This window comes from Gouania willdenowi, chromosome 4, assembly GCF_900634775.1.
Source record: "Gouania willdenowi chromosome 4, fGouWil2.1, whole genome shotgun sequence".
In the NCBI taxonomy this organism is placed as follows: Eukaryota; Metazoa; Chordata; class Actinopteri; order Blenniiformes; family Gobiesocidae; genus Gouania; species Gouania willdenowi.
In genome coordinates this window covers 32,052,034-32,068,422 of record NC_041047.1, presented here as the reverse complement: position 1 = coordinate 32,068,422, position 16,389 = coordinate 32,052,034, and the positions used below count along the sequence as shown (strand labels likewise).

The window sequence follows — 16,389 nt, the reverse complement described above, 5'->3', positions numbered from 1 at the left end:
AAAGCATCCAAGTTACCACAAAACTACAGCTAGGAAGATACGTAAAATGAACGTAAAATACAGACTAACCTCAGCACAGTCACTGAGGAGAAGCACAGTGGTGTCTGTGGGATTAATGTTGATCGTCTTGAGCTCAATTAGATTGTTTAAAGAACTTCCACCTATGAGTAAAGAAAAGAAATTCAGTCAAAACAATTATTATAAAAAAGCATGAATCTAAGTAGATTTAGAGCCAAGTTAAAAAAAAACCCAATCAAAAACAAACATGCAGTGTCACTGCAAATTATGTAAAGAAAATGACTTAAAATTATTATGCACTGGAATAAAAATTGAGAAAAATGAATTCAACAGACCAGAAACCACGACCAGTGAGGGCATGTAGCTGCTGTCTGCTAGGTCCACAATCATCTTTAGTCGATGCACAAGAACATCTGGAAAGAGCTCCAGACGAATCCAATGCTGGTAAAAAAAAAAAAAAAAGAAGATACAGTCAAGTCATGTGTGACCTTTCACACTGAGCTTAGAGTTTATGATTCCAATGCTCACCTTTCCCTGCGAGCCGGATGACTGCCAGCACTGATCGCTGCAGTCGATGAGCCGTGAGGCCTGGTTGACCGACGATGACACATTGAGACTTTTAACAGCACGGGACCAGTCGTCGATGAGCATCCCTCGCTGGCTGTTGTGATGCTTCTTGAGCTGTTTGCCAGAACGTCCACAGAAAGCTGGAGGCTGGCCTGAAGGGAAACATTGCAATGAACACTTACACACAAATATGGAAACATGTAAAAGATGATGGCTTTGCAACACTAACCAGGTTCATTGATTCTTCCAAAGGAATGTCTGGTGTTGTGTTTACGCGTCTTGAAGCAGTTTTCACAGAAATCAAAGTCATCACAGTTTCTGCATTTAAATCTTGGACCGTTGATGGGAAACATCTGACAGCCGTCGCACCTTACAACAGAACCAAGATTACAATCCATACATACATCACACAGTTTTGGAGCTATGAGGCAAGTGATACTTGAACATATATTTACCTTACTCCAGGATGGACACTGGGTACCAGCTCCATCTCAGACAATAGGCCAGTCCAGTGAGACTGCTGTGGAAAGTCCACTATCACGTCCTTTCCATTGGCACTGAAAGCTAAACACATCCACAAGGGTATCTGTTTCAATCCCATGGAGTGGTTGATTCATATATCTTCCTATTGAAGTACCATATTATTTCTGATATATTAAAGTGCCTAAATTAGTGCACAATAACAAAATGCCACTAAATCAAACTTTATCTTAACCTTCTAAATGTTTGATATTTGTGAGCATATCTCACAAATAAACATTTTCAGACACATTTTCCCCATAAAAGAAACACCAAAAACTTTTTTAAAACAAAAAATGGCAAATGATCTGAAACAACTTAGTCCTATTTATACTCAAATTTGAGCTATCTCTGATCAGTCAGAAATTAATCAAGCATAACATTCTACCACTAAAACAAATTTTTTTGTTCAGGAATGCAAGTAAATAATGACATTAATGAAGAAATATTAATGTGCGTTACTATTTTTCCAAGTGTTTTGTAAATCAGTAAATTTGAAAGATTATGGATAACAATAAAAATCCTATCTTAGCATTAAAAATATATCATTTTGGTTAAAGAGCTTCTACATATTGGTGTATTAACCATTGCAGAAACAAAAAATAATTTAGGGAAGCTGTGGCACAAACATTATTTTGGGTGATGGTCTAATAAATTTGTTAGGCAATGTATATATAAATATTCAAGACACATGAGTCTTTTAAACACATTATTTGCAATATTTCTTTTAACAGTGGATTGGGAGTCATGAAGTATTGACATGAAGTATAACATATTTTCAATTATTTCAATGGGGGCCAAAAAAAGCTTTATTAAATGTAGCTCATGTTCCGGTAAAAGTACAAACAAGGCATTTAATAAGAACATAGTAGTGACAGAACTTACCTTTAACAACCCCGACACTCCTGTGAGTGACAGAGCCCCATTTGTACTTTGGTGTTGTGATGGTGGGCTTCACCCTTACTTTGTCACCGATCTTAATATGTGATGGAGAACTCTGAGGGGGGAATCCTGGAAAAGACGAGGCAAAAAAATAGGTCTGCTGAGTGAATTTAAAACTATTCATTTGAAGCCTAGAGTGGAAGATCATATTTTCTTTCCTTCTCACAATTATGTGCCATTAAAACCAAATTAACATACCAAGTAGCTCGATGTGGATGTAGCGCACCCAGTACGTTCCTCCTTTTTGTTGCCAGTCACACTGCACATTCAGATCATGAAGTCCATCTCTATCCAGCTTAATCACCTTCCCCACATCTCCATCGTAAACCTCCTCATATGTTCTGCAGCACTTTACCATCATTCCAACCTGCGGTCAGACCAGTTAGCCATTTGAACAATTCCTTATTTTCCTCAGGCAGGCGTAGAATATTTTAAAGAAAACTAGGCATCACAAGGGTCAGTAAATGAGATTACCTGAATGTTCTCTCTTACATAAACAGCATAATCATCATTGCTCTGGAAATCTGATCTCTTCTTGAACGTCTGGCTCTCAGTCACCACTGCACCTGGTGGCTGATGGAGCAGAAAGGTATTAGATGGAAATACAAAATAAATCAGGTTAGGGGATAAAATCTTGTGACTATCACCTACCACAGAGAAAGTGGGCTCTGCCTCTTCCAGCTCCTCCAGCACCTCCTCATCCGAGTATTCATCTGACATGGTGTCTGCGTCTGACAGCTCAGTTACTTGAATGTCTGGGTGGTCCAGCAGCCAGCTTACCAGGGCCTCCAAACCTGAAACGTGTTCCATTATTCACAGTCATAAAGGGTTGCCACAAATAAAAATAGAACTGTGTGCTCTCAAACTCAGGCTCCTGGCACATGCTGAGATACCTGGGACACCAGTGGAATTGCCCGTCATTCCCGACAGTGACTTCAGGGCAAACTCTATGTTTTTCCGTGGAAATCCCATCTCCATGAGCTGAAGGACTATAGGTAATGGGGGGACAGGGGAGGTCTTCTGCTTCTTCTGTCTGGGTGGTCTAACATGCTGTACAGTAACAGGCGTAGTGGCCTCACTAGAGCTGCTCTCTTCAAACAGTGGAGAGGACGGGTGAGCAGACTCCACAGCCAGGTACTGACACACTGCCAGAGCAGCCGCCTACGCACAGAGACAGTATTCAGGTTAGAGCAGAAGAACCCATAGTCCACACTGTCACAGCTAAGGTCTGCACACACACACCTCCATCTCCTGTCTGTCAAAAATAGCTTTAATTGGTGACGGCTGAGTGGCAGCAGAGAGCAGCTGCTGCAATAGGATGAGCGGTAGGAGGGGGCCCTCCGGAGACATGTCACCCACATCTGGAGAGGACACCACCGGATCCTCTGCAGACAGGAAGACACAGTCAGGTAGCTGTGTTAGGATAAGACTCGGAAGGAATGCACACGATTAGCAAGCTGCATTAACATATTCAACCATTTTTAAGAATATAAATTAACAAGATTTAGGGATAAAGCAGAATGTGTTTCGTTTTAATAAGAAGTATGACGCCAAAAACCACGTAATCATAAAAACATCAAGGTTACATTATGCTCGTTTTAAATTCATGGCTGATAATGTAAAGAGATAACCCAGGGTCTTAAATTCAATTTCAGGAAGGCTACAGTCCAATCTCTCGTTGGTAACCTCACTTCTACACTCATAATGCATCTAAAGTGACTCAAATGCACTTTTGGTGAAAGGGCTAAAGGTGAATAATAAATCTTTGTTATTAATTCATGTAAGAAAGGGCAGGAGGGGAAAAGCTGTTTGGTCTCTATTTTCAGTATGAATAGAGACCGTGAAGGCGGGGCCTCATCAACCTTCTGACTTTTTGGGTTTTAAGGAGGAGGTGCCAGTAAAGTTACCACAGGGATAACCGTCTTGTGGCGGCCATTGCGTTCATAGCAACATCTCTTTTTGATATTTCAATGTCAGCTCTTCCTATCATTGTGAAGTTAAATTCACCATGTCTTGGGTTGTTCACTGACTAATGGGGAGTTTTAGCTGGGTTTACACCATCGTTAGACAGGTGAGGTTTTCCAACTAATGATGTGTTGCAACATATAAACATTTTGCCTTCATATACATGTAATATCCCTTTATATGTGAGCATATCAATTTTAGCCAATCAGTGTTCGCATATCACGCTGACGTCACGTCAGAACATTTTAGTGCTTAGTAACGTGTCATCCAGTTCCTTTGTTGTTATAACTTTATTCCTAAGATAACGAGGAACATTACAGGGGACACATTTTGACGTTGCACATACCAGCAAATGAGAAAATGCAGTTTGTTGCTCATTTACTGTAGATGTTACCATCGGCATTGTACTACAGATCCAGCCTTCTGGTTGAACAAGGAAGAGACTTTAAATTTGGTGAGTCTATGCTACGATGGGAACAATTGAATGCCTTTAATCTCAAAACCAGTTTGAGATACATTTCTTTAAATAATTACTCTGTTACAGTTTGTCAAACATGTCGACCTCCACAAACATGCATTTGAAGTGCTCTGTGATGCATATGCAGCTTCTAAATCACCCGTCATTCATACCAGTAAAGCTTACATATAATAGTCTTTCAATTGAGCTCTTTATGTAATTTTGGTTGAGTTTCCCTTTAAAAACTTTATTTGTAGATTTCTATAAAACTGATGAGAACAAACCACTCTGACACAGACAGCAGCAACAAACTAATGTACACTATGATTTTTGACACTTCAGTCCAGGATGGTTTACTTGAATTTCTACAAAGATTTGTGCCTCTACTTAAATAAGACATGTGTGCACTGTTGCCCTACTTACCAGTAGAAATGGGTCCCAAGTCCACCACAGCCGGCTGGGAGAGTATCTGCCTGAGTTTGTCTTGATGAGAAAGCAGTGCCCGAGCGGCTTTTAATATGTACAGCCTTAACTGTTGGCATCGTAGCAAGTGAATGTCCACATGGTCAGCTAGAAACACAACAGGATAGATTCAAACATTGAAGAATTCCTTAAAATCTGACAACTGATTCTTCAAAAAGAAAAAGGAAGAAGTCTCATTATTAAAAAAAAAAAAAAAAACTATCAAATTTACCAATTCAAATTAATTAATTACTGAACAAAGGAAGAAAAAAGTAAAAAGATTAACAAAAACAATGTAAATAAGATTACAGGGCTCTGCACTAACTTTTCCACTGGTGGCACTGGTGCGACTAACTTTCTCAGTTGGTCACACCAGCACAGAATTTGGTCGCACTGTCGCAGCCTTTTTTCCTTTTTTTTTGAGCGAGGGGGGAGAGGATTATACAGCATAGCCATGCATGCTAATGAATAGTTGACTTAACTGGCGTACCACAGTTTTGTATGAAGTAAAGATTGACAATGACTCGAGATATATTTACTAAATGTTTTCAGGTTTCAGTGTCAATATTAAGTTTTTCTGAAACAAGCAGTGGCTGAGATAACATGTAATTTATTTTATGTACTGTAATTTTAAAAGAAGACATTCTTTAATAACAGCAAAGCATAACAACAGGTTACATGTATTATGTTTATTTTATTTTGCAGAAAGGCTGTACTGGAATTAACTTAATAGTAGCATAACCAACTTAGCGTCTGCATTACTTCACCCCATGGAATTAAATTCAGAGGATCCAGCTCTGATAGTGGGGTCTTCTAACCCTCTTCCCCTGGTCAGGGGTCTGCAACCTTTACTCTCCAAGAAACCATTTTGCCTCATCTCACCTGGATTAAAGTCCTCCTGGAACTTTCTCAATGAAGACAATACAGTGTTTTAAATTCTATACAGGTAAAATTTATTTAGAATAATGTTTTATTTAATTTTATTAGATTTAAGTTGATCATGTAAATGGAAACTTAAAAACAGTTTAAAATAAAATAAATTGACATCAAGAAATAAAACGGTATCTTGCATCTTCAAATTCTTAAGCATCTCAGTTTACATGAACACAATGTTAAGAAGTATTTTTTTTTTAGTTAATGTATTTGAAAGGCTACAAAAAGTAACTTGAATTTGACAATGCAATATCATTGCTAATTTCTTGCCACACATAAAGCATGCATATTTAACCAGCACATTGGCAGTTAAATGAATCTGTCCCCACACAATTAAAATCTGTACTTTCTTCCAGAATATTGTTTTCGTTGGTTTAGTTATCTTAACATGGATTTCAAACTTAAGGTTAGTTACGCCTAGTTCCGTTCGCAGACCGCGCGCACCCCAAAGGAGCGCATTGGTGCATTCGCCGTCGCATTACCCGTAGCCAAGTTGCGTAAGAGAGAGACAGAGAGAAAGAGAGAGAGCGCTCGCACGGATGCGACCAGATTAAATTTTCACTCTCGCACACTGAAAAAATGGTTGCAGTCTCGAGCCCTGTTAAAATAAGATTAAAGCATAGATCTGTATATTTCCGAGATATTTGATAGAACACTCCTGTCTTTTGCACCTGTCAGCCCTCGGCTCAGTGACTTCTTCATACGTTGTTTCTCCAGTTTACTTCCAGCTAGGCTCACCAACTGGGCCCAAACTGCCAACATGGGCTCAGTGAAGGGCAGGTTTTGTACAATAAATGATATGACAGGCAGCTGCACAACAAGAGGAAACATGTATTAAAATGAGTTTATATATGAAACAGAATGTGTCTGCAGGTTTGGAGCCTTTGATAATTATCATACCGGTTTGAGATGGCTAAGCAAGCAAACCCTGCAGGTCCTCATCTCATGGAACTGGACAGTGATCCTTCCTTTTGGTGTAATGCGCGTAACTGTTCCTTCTCCGTACTCCTCGTGGATGACCTGACCACCGAGCCTGAGGCGCCCATCAATGCCACCTATCACTGCCAACACTGCCATCAGACTCCCAACTCTGGGACCTTCGGAGTCAGGAAAATACTCTTCCAGGAAGGACTGAAATGAACAAATGACAGGGACAAATGGTGTTTATAGCCGAGCACATCAATAATGCATCGGATAAATGAAAGAGGCACCGTGTATAAATCTTACAGCTTCAGACTGGCAGCTGGCCATGACATCACCAACAGAGCTCAGCTGAGTGTTGATGTAATCATTGATCAGGCTGTTCCACTGGCCGAGACAGTGCAGAGTGCGCAAGACAGTCACGATTTCCTCTGCCAGCGTGCTGCTGTGAGTCGCTGTCAGCGATGCCTGTGGACGTGACTTCCTTCTCCGAAAAGACCCTTCTGTATGCACAAAAAGAAACATTTATATCGAAGAAATTCACCATAAAAAAGGAGCGAGCTGGATTCATGGAAGCACCTCTGAGAAGAGGCAGGTCTGAGGAGCAGGTGCTCAGCAGGCTTCCAAGGAAACAGAACAACTTCTCCACCAGAAACTTCATGTCCTGAGATCGCTCTGTTTTGTCCCAAGAGGGGAGCACCGCCTGCAGGAGGCGCAGTGCCAGGATCTGAAAACACAAAGCTAGATGGAAGCTGGTTCATACAGCTTAGTGTTTTCTGCACCAACAATTAACAAATACCAATACAAAAAAAAACTCAATGTAAAAAAAAAAATTCTCTCTCAAGCAATTTTGTCAATTGCATCTTTTTTTTACTCAAAGCGCTATTTCTAGTACTGATAAAGAGTGTATAGCAAAATCTCTACAGGTACATTTAGATATAAGTATGTCTATTTGTTTATTCCAACAAAGCATGAACACAGCTATGGAAACCAACCTGTCTCTGCAGAGTAACGGCATTGAAGGACTGGTTTCCCTCCACAATTCGAATAAGCAAACTGATCCACGCTGAAGTACTCAGTGTGCTGCACATCTGCGGCATGAGAGCGATGCTGCGTATGAAGCCCAGAGTGCACCAGCTCCTGTGCTGCTCCCGAGACACAAGCCTGTAAGAGTGAGAACCTGGGGAAAAATATAAATAAAGTATAAAAAAGGAGCTAATGCCAATGATTTAACACCAACTGTAAAAAAAAATTTAAAAAAGAGGAATAAAAATTAATAAAAATTAAGACCATTACCAGACTTATCATTGGCCCCACTTTCCACGAGCATCCGAAGCAGCCCACAGAGGGTCCGTGTAGCGTCTGTTTGAAGCACATCCGAGTAGATCCCAGCTGACAGAGACAGAGTCTTCAGCAGATTGACTGTGCTGGTGAGCATCATCGCTGTGGGATGGCTACTCTTTTCAATCAGCTCTCCTTCTTGAAACAAAAAAACAGTTTAGAGTAATGATAAAACTTTATTTACATTTTTATTCAGCTGTACTAGACTGACCAATGTCATCCTCTGTGTCTGAGTCCTCAGCAGGTGGCTGAGCGGCTGGAGGTGGCTCTGCAAGCTTAAGGTCATATTTCCCCTCTTTGCCCATCCTGTAGGAGTTGGTGCTGCTTGTATCCCATTGAACACGGATCCAGCCATCCTCACCCAGCTCCCCAATAACCCTGCCAAGCCCAGGAGCTGGACCATCCTGGACAAATAATGCACATGGCTAAGTTTTTATCACTGTGCCTCAGAATGCTTCTACTTTCATTTTGGAATACAAAATGTCTTAAGATGAATGTGAATAAGTTACCTGATCTCCCCATTTCCAGTCCACTCCCCTCATGACCCTAGTGCCAATCTTCATTAAGGCAGCCAGCTCAGGACCTGAGGCAGGTAAGGGGGTGGGGGCGGCCTCTTTTCTAGACTCTTCCAGCACAGTGGCTGAGCTTCCATGTGCACAGGAGCCCAGGTCCTCCTCAATACTGTCTGTGCTGGGGCCTAAAAGATGGACAGAAAACTCCCTCAGTCATCCATGTTAACAATTCCCCACCTGTAGACATACGTAACTCAATTCTGTAGCCTAATGAAGTGACCGGCCTCTTTTTTTGTTGTATTATCATTTTTAATAAGCAGACTGGTTAATTCTGATTTACAAGAGACTGCAGTATTCACCTATGAGCCGAAGAATACTCTGCATCAGGGCTAGTGCGCCAGAATTTAGCAGAAGACTCAGGCTGTTGGACCCGTGCTTCAGGGACAACATGTGGATCATAGCCAGGAGGAAGCGTGCCTGGGGAATGGTTCCGAGGCTCGGTCCTGCTGGATTCTCATTGGTGATCGTCTGCAGTGGCACGGGCTGAATCCCTGGTCACATGAGCAGGTGGACTACAGGGTTATTTGTGTACAGTAGGAACAAGGTAACACTAAACTGCAAGAATATGACTAAATCCATTCTTATTTTATGTATGTGGAGTAAGTAAAGGTGAAAATACAAAAGAAATATTTTTTTCAGGCTGAACAGCAGTACAAAACGACATAATTCCCTCACCGAGCTCTTTAAAGCGAGCGCTGGCCTCTAACAGGATGTTGCGAATGTTCTGAATAGCCCAGGAGTATAACTTTCCAAAGGTTACTTCTAAAAGCATACGGTTAAAGGGAGGAATCAGATCCACATCCTTCAGGCAGTCAGATAGGGGCTCTCTGAGGAACAAAGGGAATAATTCCAATGAAATTATGCTGATTATAATAAATTACATAAAGAAAGTCGGATACAAAAATATCATTGCATGGATTTTTGTGCAACACAATTTAATGATGTGTATAAATGTAGCTTTTTTTACCCGATGACTGTCCCTTCTGGTATGACTCTCTGCCAGCCACAAAGCATTGCATACTGCACAGAGGGCAGCAAGAAGCTTTTGGAAGCCAGCTTCAGCATGGTGTCGATGCCCTCCAGCCTCACCTCAGCTCTCTCCAGCTGAGATGGAACAAAACATGTGACTGATACTTCTTACCAAACTCGATTTAACCTCTTCACTACACCAACTCTCACCTGCTTGAGAAGACACTTCCTCATTTTCTCTACATCCAGTGGCTCCTCCTTCAGAGCAAACTCCACAATGGTAGCCATAAGGCTAGACTGAGAAAAAGGACCCTGAACACTGTGTTTCAGCCAGCGATACTTCTGTACTACTACTGTGTTAAGGAGTGGGTGCCACTTGTCCTGCTGCAAATAAAGAATTAAAAAATGATTATTTTTTCACTTGCTGTTAGGGAAAATTAATAAATAACTAGCACCAGATAGTCATCTTTTTTTTCTTTTACTGTGTCATTATTATTGCTTTTTTCAGTTAGGAAAATTAAGGTAATCTCAGGAATGTAAAAAAGAACACATCACAAATATATTTTTACACAGGAGTTTTCAATGACACATCCAAGAACAATTACCTTGGATGTTTTGCCAGTGGGTGATTTTCTACCAGCGGGTATGGTGCTGATGTGAACATTACGTTCTTCTTCATTGGTCCCTTCATTCTCCAACTTTGGCTCTTTGATGTCAGCAGACTCTGACTTTTTAGGCACTGAAACACACAGGGAGGAATTATTTAAATCCACAGAGATACACAGAATGATATTCAAGCAACAGGACTGAATTACCACACCTTGTTTTTTCCTGCGATCCCTAATGAGTTTCTGGGCGATCCTCCTCCAGCGTGGCTGAGAGCTCAGCAGCTTCAGTTTGGACACTATGGAAAGGTCGTTGCTCACAGCTGGGCGCAGCTCATTGAACAAGAAGCGGAGACGCTCAATAACGGGGGCACATACCTCCTTGTAGGAACGACCTTGTTCTTGATGGGTCTGAAATAAAACCAGCTTTTTATTTTCTTTTTCATTTCATCTATATAAATAAATTGGCAAGGTGTGGGAAATGTGTATTCTAATTTTAGTGTATTTAATCGCACCATTAGTACGTGCATACATTTTCTTTCCCTGTGTGATCTGACTTAGTTTAAAATGAATTGCAGTCACTTTTATGATTCATGTCGGCAATATACCTTGAACGTACCTTGATTAAAGAGCACTTAGCCTGGTAGACCATGCGGCACACATCAATCACAGATTTAGGGAGGGACCTCTGTTTTCCCTGGTCCACATCCAAGGCACACTGGCTGACAAGTGACAGAGCAACATGTCCTAAAGAAAGAAAAAGTTTACAACCAGATCATGGTATGTAATAGTGTCGTTATTGTTAAGTCCATTTAAAGGTACCAAGGTCATGATGCTTAAGCAGGCAGCAGAGCAGCAGCCGGCCAACTTCCTCCACAGGGTGCTCAGGAGGAAAGGTAATAGGTGTAATAAGGTGGTACTGCTTACAACAACGCTCTATTTGGCATAAGAAGTCCTAAAACAGAAGAAACAGCATCAATGTCATCAATCCCTCAGCGTCCTGCGACTCAGAATAAACCTATACTAGCATTTTGTCTCTTAGACACACCTTCACAGTGTGGTCCTGAGTGTTGTTGTCAGCAATGGCCTGTAGAAAAGGCTGTGCGTGGTCACTGAGCGTAATCCTGCGTGAGTAAAGTTTGGCTTTGTCTGGATTGGTTTGGCCCAGGGAGCTGCAGTGGTCTTCATCCTTTTCCTCATTGTAGTTGTAATGGATCTGACTGGTCTGCAGACCTCCAGAGAATATGGAGGACTGGAGCCATTCTGTCCAAGATGATTAAACATAGTTAGGCTTGTCATCAAATTCATTTTGTATTCATTTTGTTTGGTTTAAAATCCTGGCACTCACTGGCACAATAAATCTCCATTGGGGACAGGGGAGTGCTCTTCGCCAGGTAGGAGGCGTGAAGACCCAGCAGTAGTCCCAGGTTCCTCTCAGTGTCGATGAGGGGGGAGGACAGGCTGCTGAGGTCTGGAGTGGTGACTGTCTCTTGGTTTGGCTGGGATTGTTAAGAGACCACAAATTCAGCACAAAACAACAAACAATAGTGTTTGCTTTCTATGTTGTGTACTTAGAGAATAACTCAGTGGTTGCATGGCACATTCAAAGCTTGCCATCCTAAAGGCTCAAACATACTCGGGCGGACCCCGCACACAACAAACTCTACGCAGACTGGCTACTCTCCTCAGAGCTAACATATTTGGGCGCACCGCCGCATAATAGTTTCCAATAAAATCCTACATGTCCCATGATTCTTAGCTTACCTTGTACTTCTGGGACGTGTTTTAAAGGTGTCGCTACTGTCGTAGCTCGTCTGCCAGTGTCTCCTCTTAGCTTATGTTCATCTCTCAGTTCTCTGTTTGACCAGGCGGGTGAAATGCAGGTCAGTGTCAGTGCGCAGACTCCGTTTTGCAGGTGTCCACCCGAGTTATATTTGAGCCTTAATATTTTCTCTATCATACAATCCATCAATTGGATCTGCTGATAATTTTAGCTAAGTCAAAAAAATCCTGTTTACCCCTAGATTTATCATTTTTAACCTAGAGTTTTGTTTTCTTTTGCGGACATGTTTTTTTCTTTTTCAAAAAGAAAAATAGCGGTAAGTCATACCTCCATGTACTGTCCCACACAGAAGGCCTGCATTGACTCCCTGGTATCCTCCAGCTGTAGGGCAGCTTCCAAAGCAACCACTGGGTCTTCACCAGCAAAGTGGGCTATTAAAACAAAGAGATTTGTTAAACTACAAAATAAGTACTGTACTTGGGCAAAGGGTAAAGCCAAGTCTGTTCATTGCGCTTTCTTAAATAAAGAAATGAAAAATTGTATCATAAGAACACACCCAAGATACTGTTTCCTGTTAAAGACTGGGACTGCGCCTGAAAGTCTTTGATGTCGTACACTTTTCCATCAATCACCGTCCAAAAGCCGCCATCTTTGTTGTGGTTCTCAAGATCAGCTTTTCGGATAAGTGAGAGCTCTTCATTGTTTTTGGTGCTCTGTCCTGTGAAGAATGAGCCTGGCAGCATAGTATAAAACATTACATAACATCATTAACTGCGATCATTCCTCTGAATGAAAGTTAGAAACTGATGGTGCTTGGTAGATCTGTCCTTGTGGCAAGAGGATAACATTAAATAATAAATGTAAATAATTATTATTATTATTGTTATTATTACTAATATTAAAAATTCTAATAAATAAATTGTACTGTACATATGATGATAAGAACAGCCATTGTGATTTAATCAACTAAATCTGATGATTGGCAAAAGTAAAATTATAATTTGTCATTAACTTCAAACCAAGATAAAGAGGTTAAGCTGAACAAATAATTGTTCATCCATTTGTTTATCTCTAAGGCCCAACCTGGAGAATAAAAACTTTTATTCACTCCTTTTAGGAGTTTGAGTTTGTATATAGAGGTTCACCGAAATATTAGTTAGATACAGTATGGGAAAATATTCTATTGTTTCATTTATATCCATAATATGATATATATAATTTTATCAAGATCACCATACAAACTTTAAAGATTTAAAAAATAATACTTTTTTTTTTTTTTTTTTAATAGTTTGATTGTTCACTGCATTTGGTCAAAGCATTATTGGCACTCCAGGTTTTTTCCTATTAGTGTCCATGTAGCTGTTGTCATGTATGAGTAACAGATGGTAGAATACCCATGATGCCTGGCCAGGCCAGATCCTCATTATCATCCCTCTCGTGTCCTGGGGCGAGGTGGTTGAAACGGTCCAAGTGCTCTAGAAGTCCTGCCAGGAGAGGGATGGAACCAGTCTCCTGCATCATTCCAGCATCGATGGTGAGCAGGAGGACAATGGACAAAACCAATTCGGGTAGGAGAACACCTAGCAAAAAAGAGATGACAAAACATCAAATACTTGCCTGAAAATGATATCAGACTGAGACCTGGAATGAGGAGGAAAACTGACCTGTTAGATCTCCTTCAATGACTCGAGAAACCTCAGCAAAATGACGGCGACCCATGGACGCAATGCTCGTTGCAACAGGCAGAATGTCTCCAATGTGTGTGCACAACAGAGCGATGTACTTTTTTAGCAAAGAGCCAACACCCAGAAGTTCAGGATCTTAAAAAACAAACACCAGATGAGTCAAACACAACATGTCCAAAGCTGGAGATGGAGAAAAAGACTAAATGTTTGGAACTTACTGTATCTATTGACATTCTCTGACCCATTAAAATCTAGGTATAATTTGCTGACAAGCAGCCTTTGGAAGCGCAAAAGAAGGTCCAGAGAAGCAGAGCGCTCCTTGCTAACATGCTCTGCTTCCAAATAATTAGAGATGCGGCGAGCACTGTCCTTCAGCCTGGCAATTGTCTGGGATGCAATGTTCCTGAAGGTGGCAAATGTAATAAAAGGGTAGTAGCACACAGCAGGGGGTGAATTTGTATTGGGAATGAGAGATGGGTTGAAGCCAAGTACCTCAAAAGCTGCTGTACCAGCTGCACTAGAGGCAGGCTTTGTTTCCCAGCAGACTCATAAATGCCTGTGTTGATGAGGTCTTTGTCCAGCATGGTGCGACAGCGGTGCATTGTGGAGGCGTTAGCTTCCTGCTCATCTATTTCCTTCTCTTTCTGGGCCTCCTTCTTAGCTTCAATATCCTGTCAGAGAAAAGATTGCTTTTAAACTTCTGGGATAAAATGAAAACCACCAAATTCCACTGGTATTGCTTTTCAGATATTTATTTTTTCATTTAAGATGCAGTACATCCATTGGATTATTGAATACTGATGCTAATAAAAGGAAAAATCTTTACAAACTACTACGGTCTCACTCAGGGGTCACCAACACGGTGCCCACGGGCCCCAGGTGGCCCTCCTGGACCATGTGAGGTGCCCTCAGCAGCTCTAGTCACCAGTGTTGGGAACGTTACTTTAAAAAAGTAATTTGATCCAAAAAGTAACTGAGTTAGTAACTGAATTAGTAACTCATTACCAAGGAAAGTAACTATTTGCTTTACTGGTACTAGGGATGTAACGATTCACTCAACTCCCGATACGATTCGATTCATTCACAATACGATTTTCTCACGATTTATTTTACAAAATGGGAATGTTGACAAATGACTGAAAAAGATTCCTTTATTTTTTTGGGGAAAATACTATACTATTTTCCTTTTATTTTTCATTGTCAAAAGAATCCCTTGATAAACTATGCAAAATGATGCAATTTAACTAAAAATAAATCTTGAATGAAATACATAAAGGAATAATACAAATGAAGAAGAAACCTATTAATTTAAATTCTGGTTCTATAGTAAACAATTCAAAACTGCATAATAAATATTTTTCTTTTTAAAAGTGCAACTGAAAATGTATTTTGTGCCTTAACAATTGGACTTTAAAAAAAAAAAAAAAAACTGTCATTTTACTGTATTTACGTCAGATATTTGTTTAGACCAGCAGAGGGCGCTGATAACCCAGTGGTCGGTTGGCATGCAGTTATTCCACCAGTGAAGAAGAGAAGCTATGCTAGCAGACAGGGCTAATACAAAAACGTGACTTTTACAGATATTCACGTAATATTACAGATATTCTTTCAGTGCTAAAGGAGTAAAGAATCATTTATGAGCACGTTTAACAGTAAATGGCGGCCAGAAAAAAAATAGTAGCAGATTCCGCCCATCACGTCCGCTCCTGGAAGGATTAATATATATAGCGCCCTGCTGTTTAAAAAAAGTACTGCGATTCAATTTTCAGAGCATCGATGTGAACCGTGGTACTGTACCTATGAATCGATTTTTAACTGCCTTACGATTAATCGTTACATCCATAACTGGTACAAAAAAAAAAAAAAATGCTATTTCGCTCGCCATCTCTGCTGCTTCATCAAATCTGTAGTGGTTGTGTGTGTGGCGCATGTGCTGGCACATGTGTAAAAACACTGGCTCTGATTGGCTACCATGAAACATGACGCCGCCTTAGCCAATCATAATTGCTCTCCTTGTTTTTAACCCACCTCCTCACTACAGCTGCGTATGAAGCCAGGGATGCTTTCGGATAAACAGTTTATTCAATCAATACATGTAACGCACCACATTTAACGTTCAGTAACTTTAACTGCATTGTAACAGCGTAAAAAGTAATTTGTTAGATTACCCCGTTACTGAAAAAAAAAACGTATTTAATCCAAACACTGCTAGTCACCAATGAGCTCCATCTATCTGATTTACTTTCCAGGATTCAAACTCACAAAGATAAATACATATTAGAGATGTAGTTAGTACTTAGTAATGTTAAATACTGCTAAAATATAATACAATAATAAAGTTTGTGTTAAATTAATCATCTTTCAATGTTTATTTTAACTGAAACTTTGTGACCAATGCTTTAAGTGCTGCAGATTTGGTGTAGTATTTTATATATAATATGATGTATTTTTAAAAAGGCAAGGTGGATTTGCATAAACAATGACATACTTGTTACATTATACAAGACGTCATACAATCAATTAAAAGATGTTTGTTTGTAGCTAGTAAAATGGGAAGATGATAATTTTCTATGAAAGGTAATGAAAATGAAACAATTGCATAAATTACGATATCTTTCCTTTTTAAGTTACTGCTAGCCTTCCTTATTAT

At 40.3% G+C, this 16,389-nt stretch overlaps 1 protein-coding gene across 2 annotated transcripts in view; it reads right to left on the bottom strand.

The window, feature by feature from the left end:
• The window catches only part of herc2 (HECT and RLD domain containing E3 ubiquitin protein ligase 2), a 78,242-nt gene that overhangs the window by 23,791 nt on the left and 38,062 nt on the right, over nt 1–16,389 (bottom strand). The window contains exons 20-55 of one of the 2 annotated variants that reach the window (XM_028445436.1): nt 14,232–14,410; nt 13,958–14,142; nt 13,719–13,874; nt 13,449–13,634; nt 12,611–12,787; nt 12,382–12,485; nt 11,620–11,770; nt 11,320–11,534; nt 11,094–11,226; nt 10,891–11,018; nt 10,487–10,682; nt 10,272–10,405; nt 9,877–10,050; nt 9,665–9,801; nt 9,373–9,524; nt 8,997–9,188; nt 8,635–8,822; nt 8,337–8,529; nt 8,081–8,263; nt 7,780–7,964; nt 7,364–7,511; nt 7,091–7,287; nt 6,764–6,994; nt 6,535–6,673; nt 4,892–5,038; nt 3,289–3,431; nt 2,940–3,207; nt 2,698–2,840; nt 2,521–2,619; nt 2,245–2,413; nt 1,990–2,115; nt 1,041–1,149; nt 815–954; nt 547–737; nt 354–459; nt 70–161 (exon numbers count right to left, since the gene is read on the bottom strand). In XM_028445436.1, the coding sequence (XP_028301237.1) occupies nt 70–161; nt 354–459; nt 547–737; nt 815–954; nt 1,041–1,149; nt 1,990–2,115; nt 2,245–2,413; nt 2,521–2,619; nt 2,698–2,840; nt 2,940–3,207; nt 3,289–3,431; nt 4,892–5,038; nt 6,535–6,673; nt 6,764–6,994; nt 7,091–7,287; nt 7,364–7,511; nt 7,780–7,964; nt 8,081–8,263; nt 8,337–8,529; nt 8,635–8,822; nt 8,997–9,188; nt 9,373–9,524; nt 9,665–9,801; nt 9,877–10,050; nt 10,272–10,405; nt 10,487–10,682; nt 10,891–11,018; nt 11,094–11,226; nt 11,320–11,534; nt 11,620–11,770; nt 12,382–12,485; nt 12,611–12,787; nt 13,449–13,634; nt 13,719–13,874; nt 13,958–14,142; nt 14,232–14,410 (5,796 nt within the window). The remainder of the gene's footprint in view (nt 1–69; nt 162–353; nt 460–546; nt 738–814; nt 955–1,040; nt 1,150–1,989; nt 2,116–2,244; nt 2,414–2,520; nt 2,620–2,697; nt 2,841–2,939; nt 3,208–3,288; nt 3,432–4,891; nt 5,039–6,534; nt 6,674–6,763; nt 6,995–7,090; nt 7,288–7,363; nt 7,512–7,779; nt 7,965–8,080; nt 8,264–8,336; nt 8,530–8,634; nt 8,823–8,996; nt 9,189–9,372; nt 9,525–9,664; nt 9,802–9,876; nt 10,051–10,271; nt 10,406–10,486; nt 10,683–10,890; nt 11,019–11,093; nt 11,227–11,319; nt 11,535–11,619; nt 11,771–12,381; nt 12,486–12,610; nt 12,788–13,448; nt 13,635–13,718; nt 13,875–13,957; nt 14,143–14,231; nt 14,411–16,389) is intronic. The other variant, XM_028445437.1, reaches the window with a different exon arrangement.